Source organism: Drosophila persimilis, unplaced genomic scaffold (genome assembly GCF_003286085.1).
Source record: "Drosophila persimilis strain 14011-0111.01,24,50 unplaced genomic scaffold, DperRS2 tig00000663-arrow-arrow-pilon, whole genome shotgun sequence".
In the NCBI taxonomy this organism is placed as follows: Eukaryota; Metazoa; Arthropoda; class Insecta; order Diptera; family Drosophilidae; genus Drosophila; species Drosophila persimilis.
In genome coordinates, this window is record NW_020825331.1 from 1,219,243 (window position 1) to 1,233,742 (window position 14,500).

The 14,500-nt window shown below is 43.7% G+C and overlaps 1 protein-coding gene and 1 long non-coding RNA gene across 6 annotated transcripts; one reads left to right on the forward strand and one right to left on the reverse strand.

Annotated features, from left to right (window-relative positions):
- Positions 1-2,401: 2,401 nt before the first annotated feature.
- LOC113566300 lies at positions 2,402-14,413 on the reverse strand. 4 transcript variants are annotated; one of them, XR_003409048.1, is made up of 5 exons: positions 14,326-14,413; positions 13,939-14,203; positions 3,373-3,520; positions 2,874-3,286; positions 2,402-2,736 (listed from the first exon to the last, which is right to left on the reverse strand). It is a non-coding gene; the product is annotated as an uncharacterized LOC113566300 (long non-coding RNA). The 4 variants fall into 4 exon arrangements; XR_003409046.1 differs by having other exon boundaries at positions 14,270-14,413; XR_003409045.1 differs by having other exon boundaries at positions 13,939-14,215; positions 14,270-14,413.
- LOC6599334 lies at positions 12,398-12,919 on the forward strand. Of its 2 annotated transcripts, none has more exons than XM_026991353.1 (2): positions 12,398-12,476; positions 12,525-12,919. In XM_026991353.1, the coding sequence occupies exons 1-2, from the start codon at positions 12,438-12,440 to the stop codon at positions 12,795-12,797; spliced, it is 312 nt and encodes a 103-aa protein (XP_026847154.1). In that variant the 5' UTR covers positions 12,398-12,437; the 3' UTR covers positions 12,798-12,919. The 2 variants fall into 2 exon arrangements, with proteins under 2 accessions (XP_026847154.1, XP_026847155.1); XM_026991354.1 differs by having other exon boundaries at positions 12,528-12,919.
- Positions 14,414-14,500: the final 87 nt, after the last annotated feature.

Genomic DNA, 14,500 nt, shown 5'->3' on the forward strand with positions numbered 1-14,500 from the left:
AAATCTAAACCATATTTTCATATATACTAGGTACTTTTTTCTTCTATTATTTGTGTAAGGAATCGCATAGCCAGCGTAATTACCACTGTCCGATATGGTTCCTTCAGATCAAAAAACTAATATTAATACCACATTACGGGGGGAGTGGAAACTCTACTGTAATTGGCGTAACCGCACAGGTGATTTCAAAGGTACTTGCCAACCAACATTACGACAAGTCTGATGGCCCACATCTCATTACGGGTAATGCTATGCCGCTCCGGCAGCTCGTGGCAGGCTAATCCGTAATGCGACGGAAATCGGTGTAAAAACAAGGAGAAAGCACGCAGAAACGAAGGAAATATTTCACAGCACATGGCCCTGGTCACATCTGTCCCAAAGCGAAAGCCAAAATTACATTAGAGAAACGGGAGCAGGCAGCAAACAGCCGGCTGCCGGGGCGGCAGGCGGGCTGAGTTGCATATTTCAAGGAGCCCGGCAATATCTGGACGGGAGTGGGGGATTTGGGTGTTTTGGTGGCTGTGGTCGGGGGGTGGCCTTTAAACAGCATTAAAAAGCCCTGTCCCTGCTACCAAGCTGTTAGAAGAAGGTAATTGCTATAAAATTGCTTTGTAATTGCTTACTAGAAACAAATAGCCGTCACATTAATAAAAACAAAAAAGTAAAAATGTGCCGCCGCGCCGCCCTACAGTGAGGCAACCAACCAAAGCAACCATCCATCCACAGTGAGCCCCACTCAACGTGGTGACGTGGGTCTAACACTCGCCTCTCCGTCCGGGCACGGGCACGGGCACGGGTCAGAGGGCGGGCGGGCGTGCCGATCTATTTCCCTGAACCGCTTTATTTAATTAGACGCTCACAAACCAATTAATCAATTTGCGCTTTTACCCCACCTCCCCACCTCCCCACCGCCCCACCGCCCCCTGCCCGTACTGCTCCTCGCATTTCCATCACCATTTGCAGTCCATGGTTCTGTTCTTGGTCCTGTTTCTGTTCCTGTTTTCCCGTGTCTCAGTGTATTGTCAATGTCAAATTATGTACACTTTTATGCTAAAATAATGTAATGCTGCCTGCCATTTCACGGGCCATGTAATGAAGAGTAACTGGCGCATAATACACCAAAGGCAAAAACAAAAGCAAAAGAAAAACAAAAAATAAATAGAATCCTGTTAAGACCATTTATCACTCGACAATTTGTACGAGCCCAATTTGGTGTGTGTTTTGTTGTTGACGTGGAAATTATTTACAGAGGACTGATTTCACCCTCTTGAAATTGTAAACCGCATTTTGTGTAATGCCCGCCGCTACGTTTTGTACTGCCAAAAAAATATTTACTTAAGTCTCACGGATGGACTGTTCTCCTGCGCGAAGGGACCTCCAAAAAATGAATCATTAGCAAACCTGTCTTTGATTTCGAATGGGAAACCGTCAAGGCCACCCGACGGAACCTCTCTTGAGGGGACATACGATACAGATACAGATACAGATATGTACTAGTATATGCTTGGGTACATATATTTTATGGACAGGCTCTGTCCTTTAAAACTAAATAAACAATTTATCATGGGGTTATGGGCGTGTCAACAAGTGAATCCTTTACAGAGACAGCAACAGGACCTAATGGAATTTGAAAATGTTGCCCCGCCATGTTTACACTCACACAATCCAATCCGATGACGGGGGGCATCCAATGGGTGTGATGCGACGTCGTGTTTACACTGACAACATCCAAAGCTACTACTACACTGTCGACACCAGGCTGCGGGGAGGGACAACATCCAAGTTGGGGGTAGGGGAAAGGAGCGGGCACCAGCAGTGAACTTTTAGAAATTTGTATTCAGCAATTTTGTGTTAATTAATTTGCCTGTCAACCCGTTTGCCTTGGGGCTTTTCCGACGATTTTGTCATGCAATATTTGTTCGTTTAATCTGAACAACATTTCGACAACCAAAATGGGACTTTTACATTTAGATAGAATAATAAATTGGGCTCTTGAGAAGGAATATTTAAGGCAAATTTGATTAATATTAGCAACAGAACAGTTGTCTAAATTCGAACCAAAATTGGTCACAACATTTTAGATTGGTTTAACCATACCTTAATGCATTATTCTGCTTAAAAAAATTAAGATAAATTACTGCGTGAAAAGTTCCTGCAGTAGCAGGACTCTCTGAGCTCCAGGCGTTCTATTCAAGCAGAAGGACATGAGCTAAAGAGCATCCTTTTGCCTAATGCAAGAGCATATGTATGGAGCAATGCACCTACCTATAATGAAAGAATTAATACTTTAATTGTGAATACCATTACAAATGAGATGAACCTACCTCAATGTAAGCCCACAATTTAGCTCTCCCTGGACTTATCGATCTCCTTGGAATTGCATGGAGGATTTTTGGGAGGCGACACCTTTACAAAAATTTTTGGAAATTAATTCCGTACAGCCATTAAAGAGGGGGGGGGGGCTCCCAAACGATGCGCAACGAGGCAGGAGCAGGAGACAGAGACAGCCTCAAGTGTCGCTCGAATCAAATGGCATTTTGCCAGCCATCTGGAGGACCCATATCCACATTCACATCCGGGTTTCCCCCAGAGTCCTGACAACACAGTCGGCGGTTATTGTTCGCCTTAATATGTAACTGGCCATTTGTGTGCAATAATGCCGTGTACATACAACACAATAAAATATGCAGCACAAGTGTAAATGAAATGCGAAAGGTGAGCGCACAGGCGGCAGCCCTGAAACGAAATTTGCATATTAAAAATTTAGCACATGCACTTACCTTACCCCTGGGCCGGTGAATGGAGGGGGGTTGGGGGGTGGGGGGGTGGTCTGGGCCATAAATGCGTGTAGTCAATGCTAATGTGGCCATTACCATCGTGTGAAATTCATGATCTGATGCAAATCCACAATCCACAATCCACATGCCGCTGCCGCACATCCGCACATCCGGCCAATAAAATTTGCAACTTTTTGGTGACAAGAAGGAGAGCATCAGCAGCGAAAACAGGGGGCCAGTCTGCCAGTCCTTCATGGATGGTAGGCGGAAACTGGCGATTAAGCGAGGCAGCAGCCATTGGTGCCATTGGTGCCATTGGCGATGCCTGATGCCCGCCCGTCCCCACAGTAAAGGTGTCATAAAAATCCTATTATGCACATTACAATATCAAAAGAACAGCGCCCAATGCCCTGGAATCCCAAGAGGAAATGCGTAACATGCGGGGCCACCACGCCGCGAGGGGGAACCAGGCATACACTGGGCGAAAATACACGTACGAGGAAGGAATCCTAAAAGTAAAAATTATATAAAAATAAATAAGATTGAGCGAAGAATTCCAATTAGGCGATGACGACTTTGATCGCCGAGCTGTTACCATTTTCGAATCGAAATGAATGAATTCAACCTTTAAGTTTGTTTGTCTCAGTGCATCCGTGTGTCTGCTCTGTATCCATCTGCACATCCGAGTCCATCCTGTAGCAGCATCCCTCCTCTGTCGCGCAGCATCTTCTGACAGATATGCCCTAATAAAATGAAGCAACCAGAAGATTTTTAATAAATTTGCAAGCAAATCAACCACTGCCAAAAAAGGTGTCTTGCCTGCTGCGGTGCTGGTGATGGTGTGCTGCTTGGCCTGGAGCGGACCAGGACCAGGACCAGGACCAGGACCAGAAGAAGCCAACCCAAAACATCAGCAACAACACCCAGAGCGACATAAATTATGACAAAATATGAACCATTGAGGGTACGGGGTCACGACCACGGGGGCTTCCGCCGTTTTTGTGACTGGAAGGAAGCAATTGGGGTGCGTATTTTATGCCCAGTTTCTGGTCCTCGGCTCGGCTCTGGGTGCCAGAAAATGTGGCAAAACATAAAAGCGAGCAGCAGGAAGCGCATAATAAGCAAATTATAGAACGTTTAGAAGGGACACAACGGCCAGGCCGGGTGGTGCCTGCTCTTCTCTGGTCTGGTCTGGTACCACCATCCATTGGCATCATATCCCCGAGCATCATAGGATTCTGTTCCCCGTTAATATGAGGAAACTGCTACTGCTACTGGTACTGGTTCTGGCCAATGCAAATTTACATTTATTTAAGCCACACAGCATCAGACAGAGCCCAGAGTTCGGGGAGGTTTCGGAGCTGCTTTCGGAGCGGCATTCAATAAATTGTTTCTATTAGGGCAATGAAGCGGTAAAAATGAAATTTTATAACCCAACCCAATTTACAAATGACTTGTCCTCTCCCCTTAGAATAGCCCAAATTGTTTTGCCAATTGAATCAAAGCCCATAGAGGTTGGCAGATAACATCAAAGATGTTCGTTTGATTAGGTCTGGCGCTGGAGAGAGTTGGCCTTCCAGAGGGCCATGAATAAGTGATACGAAATGGAACAAAGTTTCGACTTAAATAAAAGCCAATTAAACGACTTGTGGTCCCTTGGATTATTTAACCTTATGGCCTGGAAGCGTCAGGTTTAATCTGATTATTCTATAATTTCAATTCACACCTTACAGAGTTTTTCAAGAATGTAGAATTATAAAATTACTTGTTATCCGTTCAGGTTTGCGGCTAGTGGAAACCACAGCTGATACCAAGAGCAGAGCACCCCATTAACCCAAAGCTGAAATCATCTTCGAGGCATAATATTATCCCCTAGTATCCTAGAGCCCTTTTCCAACTTCTAGAAATTTTATTTATGTATTTAAAATGCGTACTCTCATAGTAGAATTCATAAGGTGAAATCGATCAGGCCACAAACTATAATAAATTGAAAAGGATCCCTTAAAAATAGCATTACATTTTTTACCTCCTGCCTCTCTGCCGCCCCAATACCGTGCCATACCGTGCCGTCCATTCCGTCCGTTTTCTTGGCTCAGCTTTCCCCAGTCCGAGTATCCCCCCATCGTAATGTGGAATATTCGCGTGTGGCTTCGCATACTAAACACTCTCTTGGTCTGGGCCTGTGATTCCGATGCAAGATTTATACTCAACGGCAAGTGGCATTCCATGCCGAAGAACCGACCCCCAACGATGTCCGGAACGGGAACGGTGCTGTTTGCTATTTATGTGACCAGAGTGTTGGGGGGAGGACTCTGGTCCTGGTGGCTGAGTGACCAGCACCGGCTTCCCAGGGGTGTCGTAACTTTCGAGATATGAATGTAAAAACAATTTTTCGGTTCGAAACTGTCGAATATGCGTTACATTATAATTTGTTGCTCTCTCGATATTTCCCTTGACCAAATGTCAGGCACTGGTCCGTTCTTTAAGCACTTGGATATGTACAAAAAGATGCAATAAATGTGTACAAACGACAGCGAAAGCGGGAATACATTACCAGATATTCTGAATCTTATTGAGGAAGTGTTTTTGTTGCTTGGAAAACATTGAATATCGTAGCATATCGACCCTCAGAGGAATATGGTATTGGTATATGGTATATGAACTATATTTATTATAAATTCGAAATATATCTTGATAAAATCTTTTCATTTGAATGGTAAATTACCCAAGCACCTCATCTGAAAATCACCAAGAACATCTCTAAGCCCCCTTACAATTCTGTTTTGATCTCAACTCTTGAAATATAAAATTAATAATCCGATGCCTGAATAACACCCTTAACGAAATTTAGCGTAGCTCGTAAGGCCGTTCACTCTTTAAAATATTATCTTATATAATAATCGCTTAAAGCATCGTATCTTAGGTTCGATGCATATTTTACAATGCAGCCGAACCGAATATACATAAAGAATAAAATAAAAAATGCTAAAATGTGATAGAAGACACTTTCTGTTTAAAATTTTTCACTCTCGGTGCATATCGATGGGTATAAATTCACAGGACCACAAGTAGGGTTTCCCACTTCCAAGGGGAACTTTGATATAAACAAGCACGAAGAATATAGGATATAGTATATTCACTAAGAAAAATAAATAGTCCATTAATAGTCCGTGTAAAAAAACATCAAAGTTATATTTCTCTTCCACCAAGCTTTGTGTTTGCTCTATCGAGGGGAATGAATCAAACAAAAAGCAATTATAAGCGGAAAGAGGCTGAACAAATTCCTCGACAGTCACGTGACCCAAAAATCACAATAAATCCGTTAAAAGCCCACGGAAATACTTTACCTACGGCCTTGGCAGGCCTAACGAAATTTCGATAAGAACAGAAACAACAGAAACAACAACAAAATAAAGCAACTTTCATTTGATGCCGCGGGTCCGGATCTGGATGCAAAAGGAATGAAGGAATCTACATGGCGTAACCCCGGGCCGGTCCCGTCCATTCTCCGGCAGAAGGATGTCGCAGACGACGGCGCCTGGACTGGCACATTATTAACTTGTCATACAAAGATAAAAATTTATCAGCATAGGATGCGTGCGCCGTGTTATTTCGCTGCGTGAGATCAACATAAATGTCGACAGCTTTCCGGCGCTTTCCGCCGCTTTCCGCCGCCCGGGGAACGGAACCCTCCTCAGCCCGAACAGAGCCCGCACACAATCTCCCACCAACACCCACCAAAACCGAGACCGAAGCCAAACCCTCTGTCCTGTTCACCCCCATCTTTGCGGGGGAGTGCGGACCATTCGACCGCCGACCGTCGAAAATATGAAAAATTACTATAAAACGTTTTGTGGCATTTTAATGTCCACAAAATTCGCTTCTGTTTCCTTTATGAAAAATTCAAAAGAAAAACAAAAGTGAGGAATGACAGCGGGAATGGGCGCCCCAAAATTTGTGTTTTGTTTTTTTTTTTCCTGACGGATATGCCTTTGTGGCGCGGTGGGGGGGGGGGGGACATTTTCTTGTCCTTTGGCTTATTACGATTGCTGTGGATTCAGGGGGGCTTGGGCTGGGCCTTTCGGCTCAGGCGTTTTTGAAAATGAACCTCTGACCCATTTGTCAGGACTAAACAGAGTTAAGCGCTCTTCCGGTCAGCAAATTGAGTTTTTGGGGAATGTATCATAACCCTTTTGGAATTCCCAGGGAATGAAATCTTTTATACAGATGGATTATAATCAGATTATAATCCAAGCAATCCGTATCAGCTAAATGAAGATAAGGACAGGCTAACTTGAATTATTATAGCACTTCTTGGTATTAAAATAATCGGCCAATAGGCATCCTATGGAATAGGTATTTGAAGCGAGCCCCTCAATCGTGAAATCTTATTACAGATGCAACTCAGAATACGTCTTAGTATAGAGTACATACATATGTTTACTGTTTGTTAGACACATACTGATGGTTCATATCGGAATCTGTTAATGATAAGCTTGCCTCAGGTTGATGTCGAATAAATCCCCAGGCAGATGCCGGTGGACTTGGCAGAGAAGGCCAGAGAACACCATTCTGGTCAGTGATTCCATGAAAACCACAGATATGAGGGCTCTGAAATTAAACAAATTGATAGAATGGATTAAATTTTCAATTAACGATAGAATATATACACAAAGGACCAATTATGACTCTCGATAGTATTTGATAAACAGTTTTAGAAGGAGTTCCATACCTAATTAGACCTTGTTAGCTTACTGTGCATCTCAGGCAGCTGAGCCTGTCCCCAGAATCCAGCTAGGTCTGAACAATCCAACAAAATATACACAGTCTTTGGCGAGGCACAAAAGTCAGCCCCAAGAAAGCAAAAACAATATATGTACATTGCTTGGTCATGACACAGGAAATTCTTTATGATGCCATGTCCTAGAATTTTTTTTATGTTTCGTTTTTGAACATAATTGAATTCAGAAAAAGTTCTTAAGCTTTGATTTAGAGTTCCATATTTCTCTGGTGTCCATTAAATCGTGTGTCAGATGCTTGGGAATACATAATTGGGACCTTGGTTTTTATTGCATTGCAATTAAACGTGGCCCAGGCCGTATGTCAATGTGCCAAATATCGGCGCTGAAATGCGCAATAGGTCGCATCGCTGGTCGCTGGTTAATTTGTATGGACAGCAGCAGATGCTTGCAGGCATAGGCAATGAAGGCGAAATCAGGCATTATTCATTAGTCGCAGTCCCATTCAATGGCTGCCCAATAACTTTGTAGACAAACTTGGCGAATTCTCTCCGTGTGCGGTGGGGTGTGCGGGGGAAACATTTAAAGAGCACTACGCCAGCTACATTTTGATCGAACTCATTCGATGCGCTGTCCATTTTCCTGCTTTTCTGCTTAATTGACACACACATACTCGGACTCGTACTCGTACTCGTACTCGGACTCGGACTCTTAGTTTTATCTGTGGGAAAACTAATTTCCTAGGCGTACTGTCTTGAGTGTGTGGCTGGATGGCCTGGGCGTGAGTGGGCCCGTCTGTGGGTGGGTGCAGTGCGGTGCGTGTATTTTCCTTGTTAAAAGTGTGTGTGTGTGTGTGTGTGTGTGTGTGTGGGGTCGGGCTGATAAGCATTTCATGTCACATCCTTAAGGGCTTCCACTTTCGCTCGCGCACAGACATCAGAGTTCACATGGAAGGCAGCCGGCACTCGCTGCCGGTTCCTGGCCCATCCTCGCCGGAGCGTTGTTACTGTCACCGTCAGCAGCGCTTAAGATTGCTTTCAACGTCCTTAATTGCTTTTTTTTGTGCTTCAGCTCCAGCTCCAGCTCCAGCTCCTGGCCCTGCCTGCTCCACCTCCAGTATGTTGTAGTGTGTGTGTGTGTGTGTGTGTGTGTGTTTGTGTGTGTTGCCATTCTTTTGATGTGGCCATGTGCGGAGGCGAGCTTTTGTCATGGACATGGACGTGTTTCATGGTGCGTCGCATTCGTCGTCGTCGTCGCTCGCAGGAAGCGTTATTTCAATTTCCGCCTTTCCGCTTGCCCTTTTCCGCATTTTCCTCATTCGGCAAACATCCCATCCACATCCCAGACACGCCATTATTGTTTGACGTGTCAGTGTTAATGAGTCATTGTCCATTAAGTTTGCTCATTTCAAACGGGCAATTAAATTCGACTTTATTGCACTTCACCGAAATCGAAATCTAAATCGAACCCGAATACCGTACACCGAACACCGAACACCGAATACCGGATCGAATCTGACTATGGCACACGTGGAACGACATGGAATGGAGTAGGGAATGGCGTGGAACTAGAATAGGGAATGACAGGGAACGGAGCATGGCATGGATCATGGATTGAGGTTTGATTTGAAAAATGCCGTACAATAAATCAGTATGTCCTGAATAATTGCCACTTCTTCATTATGCTGCCACTTGTCATGCAATGTCACATGTCACAAGCAACCAACGAACCAACAGACAGGACAGTGCTCGCTCGAAAGAACCCACAGTACTCTCATACAACGAGCAGTGCCTTTTTTTATGGATGAAAGTACGAGTATGTATGAACAATAGAGCTAAAAAGACAAGAGCGACACATCAGAGGATAAGCAATGGTAGAGGGTAGTGTAATTTTTACCTAGGATCCCTTTGGAGATCATGTTGAGCCAAGTTTGACCCACAGAAAGGTACGCAGATTGGATGGAAAGTGCGTTTGGGAAAGTGGTTATTCCAAAAAATTCGAATAAAAGCTGCTATTGGAACAGTCCCAAAGGGGAAGAGGCTTGAAAGTAGTTTCAAGGTTTAGAGTAGTTCCAATTAAGGTTATATGAAAAAGCAGCCCAATTATGGTTGTTTTATAAATATTTATGTAGAAACCCATAGAACTCTCACTAATGGAAGCATTGGACCGGGGTCTATAAATTTTGTGGTAAAATTCTGAAAATAATTAAAATAACTTTTCCATTTTCTTTTATCTTTTATATCTTGTAGCCTAAGAAAGGTGTTCAAAAATCGTTTTTCTAACAAGTGCCTGTTGTAAATACATGTGTGCGCATACAATCCCACCCCCACCGCTTTAATTAGTCCACTCCATCGAGTGTGTACTGTACTGGTTATGCTGTGACTGCGACTGCGACTGCGACTACGACTGTGGGTGGGGGTGTGGGGTGTGTGTACTTTTGGCACATAAATCAGTTGCTGCATAGGAGCATAGAGGAATATGAGGCATGGCCAACATAAATAATTAACAAACTTGACGCAAATGATAAATTTTTCGCCAAGAGAGCGAGACGAAAGAGATAAGTTCGTTTAATATTTATGACAAAACAGAGATACAAGATACACATACACTCTTGTGCTTTGTTTCGTTGTAGATTGTTTATTCGGAATGCCCTTGGCACTTGACACTTGAGCGTCCTCCTCGTCCGTTCCCTTTCCGCCTTCTTTCCCTAATCAAGGCCCGAGGGGTGCGATCTGCCCTATTGTCAGTGATTTACGAGCTCCCCAATCATTCGGGACACAGGCCAAACATCGAGATACACACACACACACACACACACACACACACAGCCGCAGTCTTACCATCATAATTCGTCATTGCATTTGATTTTATTTCAGCGTTATTTATTTGAATTATTTATTTATCCTATTATTCGGACGGACTGGTGGTCGAACAACTTCTGCTTCCTACAGAGTGGGGTGGAACAATGTGGCATAGTGCGGCTCTGTGTGGTGTGGTGTGGTGTGGTGTGGCAGCCACCACGCCCCGCACATTTGACATTATGGTGTGTGCGTTGCGTTGCGTTGTGCCTTACATGAATATTCGTAATATTGGCCAACATATGTCCATTTGCGTGTCCGTGGCCGGTTCTGGCCAGTGCCAATCAATAATGCGGTCTGGATAAAGATTTATAGGTTTTGCATTTGCTCGCCACACGCGCCGCCAGCCACACCCCCCCGCCCATTTCACAACCAACATCCCACTCCCACAACCGATTCCCGCCCCCATCCAGCGTACACGCAAGCCTCCAGAGCAGAGCAGAGCAGAGCAGCGCGTAGAAGAAAGTAGATATGACCCAAGACCAAATGGGACTCTGTGGGACTTGTGGGACTGCCCTGTAATTACAAACACAAGAATATTTCGAAGCAAAAGAAACCAGATGGATGCCTCCATCCAAGCTCTTTGGAAGATTTGCCTGATTGCATCGCACTACAATGATGAAAATTGATAATTGATAATACTAGTCTTAAGGGAATGCAGGAGATTAATTTGCAGAAGGTACATCAATTCTATGAACTCTATAAGCAGTCTGGAAGTTTCTTGAACAGGGAAGTTCATGAATTCTCATTGTGCAACTCAACCAAAGATATAACCTTTATCTTATCTTAAACGATAGCCAATAATGACATACAACTATACACTTTACTAGGTATACATATATACATATGCCCTAGCCATCGCCATCGCCATGCTCATTTAATTCCTCTATGAAAAAAAGCAAAAGCGGAAGGAACCATTTCATCTTCTAAGTTTAAAGATCTACAAGATCTACTACATGGTAATGTTGCAGAGACAGAGACAAGCATAGTATCCACCTAATGACAAATATTCTAGCTGTAGACTCTGTACTCTTTGAGTACCTAATATCTTGTATCTGCCAGCATACATATAAATAATTTCTTAATTCGTTCATTGTTCCATATTCCAAACAAAGTACTCCTAATTCTATGTTAAGCCTTAGGAATATTCCCCAACGGAATTCCTTTGATTCAAATTCTTTCACAGCACAATGGTACAATGGTACAGACTTGAAAATTTGCCTATCCCTTTGATAGGATCTTTGATCTAGTTGGTATCGCATAGGTTTCCCGACCTTGCCTGATAGTGAACCTTCTAGGGACTGTATTTTGTATACGAAACAAAAATAAACCCTTGTTTTCTGAAAGATAATCAAATAATCTACTTATTAACAGAGGCATTTTTGGGAAAAAACAACTAGGTGGGTTTTTTAACACAAAGCATACCGATAGTACATGTATATTTGATCATTTTTGATGTTTCCAGGTGAATGAAGCTTTCACAAGAACGCTTTTTTGAATTGTTAAGATTAGAATGCATTATTTTCAAACGAAAAATCGTTCCTAAGTGAACAAATCATTAACCTATAAAATCGCCAAATAAAATACGACAATTTCATTAAAATCGTATGACTATATCTATATAGACGGCAGGAACCAGTCGATATCGTTCTTTCGAAATATAATCAACTCATCGGATAACGCAAAGTGTGCAAAAGTTCGCAGACTCCTATCACGTATACGTAATTGATACGTAAGTCAATCAAAATATTCCACTACGATGTCCAAAAGATATACATAGCTGATTCGCAATGGCCCGTCAATCCTCAAGTATCTTAAGGGTTTTTCTTAAACAAATAATTACCAATGGTTCATCTGGAAAACATTCAGTTCTAATAAAGAATCCACGCTATATTCTATGGGTGACGCGTGCTTCTTAAAAACAGATCAACATCACCTCTGAAGAAAACATCAAGGACTTTGTGTATTTCACAAATCGTATTCAGTAAAGACAGAGCTATCAAAATTTGTAATGTTCGATTACAGAAACAAAATTCGAAAAAAATAAACTTTTTAATAAAAAAATGGACCAGAAGGAGGAGGGCCAAATGCAAACCAATTCAGTAAGTGACAAGTTTTGCAAGAACTTTGTTGATCCAATGACAATTCAGCAGAAGAGCGGCGGTCATGGCAACAAGAAATGCACACCCATCAGGCCGCACCAGCTACCAATTCGACAAACCGCACTGCTAACCTGCTACATGCTAAATGCTGATGTCGCACTTCTGGAGAAAGGTCTGGAGAATACCAGAAGACGGTTGCAGCTGCTTCAGATGGAGAATTTTGAACGGAGGCTGGAACAGTTCTGTCAGAGTCTTGATCGGCAAAGGGCAAGAGTGGCCGCCCTGAGTGCGGATTTGGATACAGACTTGAATAATATCTGAGAAGTCCAGCATTAGGCAAAGAAATTCTCTTTTTCTGGGATTTCAATTCATAAGCTTTTAGGAAAACTATTTTGTTATATTAAAGCTCGAAAATTAACAATTAAATTGGCTGACAATACGAATAATACTTCTTTAAAGGCTCAGAGCAGAATCCAAAACCTATGAGGCCCTACAGAAATCCCAAATCATCTGTATAATATTTCGATGTTTAGGTGCAATATATGCATTTCTATTCCCTGTTCCTGTCCCTGTTCCATCAGTTGAATAGCCCAGATTTAGATGCTCCGGCGTTGTCGACACCCTAATGGGACACAGGAATTTGTATAGGTTTCTTCTGCATTCCTCTGCTGCTTCCGCCATTGTTTCCACTCCTAATTACTGCACGTGCAGGCAGGCAGGCAGGACTCGCTCCGAGCCTCAGACAAATAAATTTGCGGTGATTTGTTGACGTGTGGATGGGACAGAAGGGGGCAGAAGGCATTAATGTTACGGCTAGTCCTCTCAGACATCCCACATTGCTTGTAAGTACGTATAACTAGAGCGCATTTAACTACTCAGCGATTACACGGGAGGCGGAGAAGGAATAGCTGTGTCCGGGACTTTATGTCCCCATCAATGTACGCCTACACTCCATCGTTCTGTCTCGTCGCGGACAAGGTGTGGCTGCGCGGCCACGGGCCTGTGCGTCCAGGAAGCGGCAACGATGTGGAAAAGGCTAGTGACTGTTGGCCATAAAGAAAAACTTCATTTATTCGCAAAGAAATAAATCTTTTAATGCACATCGGAGAGTCGTTATTCGGGCATTGTTTTCTCATTTGCCACAACACCTCCGAACACACCCACCCGGACCGGACCGGACCGGATCGGATCGGACCGGGAGCACTCACTCACCACGCGGAGCACTGAATCATGGGGCAGGCATGCCCACACACACACATCCTTACATATGTACATGTCGTGCCAGGCAGCCATCCCACAACGGAGACCTGACCCCAAGCCACTGCTGGGACAGTTCTGGCACGGGTCCGGGCCAGGGCAAATGAACGTTGAATGGCTATTTCAATGATTCTAATTATGGGAGTCCGCCCGGCGCAAAAGTTTGTTAAGTATCGCGTGCATCATTGTTATTGTTTTTGCTTACCCCGAGATCCGGGACAGCAGCCCAAAATTGCCTAGTATGTGTGTGTGTGTGTCTCTGGCCCGTTTCATTGCGTGGGCGGTACGCGCTCATTAGGTTTCCTCCTCCAGTGCCGGACCATCGCATCGCATCCTCTGCTCCATGCAAAATGTCCCACAAGGCCGGCCGCGCCGTTCAGGCAATTGTCGCGCTCCCTTGGACAAATGTGTTTATGTGCGTATTCGTATGCGTGTGCGTGTCTATTTGTGATTGTGTGCGTGGCGGTGACCTGTGAAAATGTCTGTGTCAAGTTGTGAGTAATAACAGGGAGATGGCAAAAAGAAAAAGGACATACGAAATACAGCTCGTAAAATAGCATAGTCCCCCCCACGCTGGGGAGCACTTTCTTACATGCATCCTCCTGATAGCCGATACGTCAATACTCTAAAAATACACTTTTCTAGGCGAAATTGGTTTTGTTTTGGTTTTGGCGCAGAGAAAGCACAGTTATGCGTGGACCAGCATATTTATACATAGCAGGTGGTGTGGCTACACTCAAAGAGAACTGCCAACTGATCTTTAATGC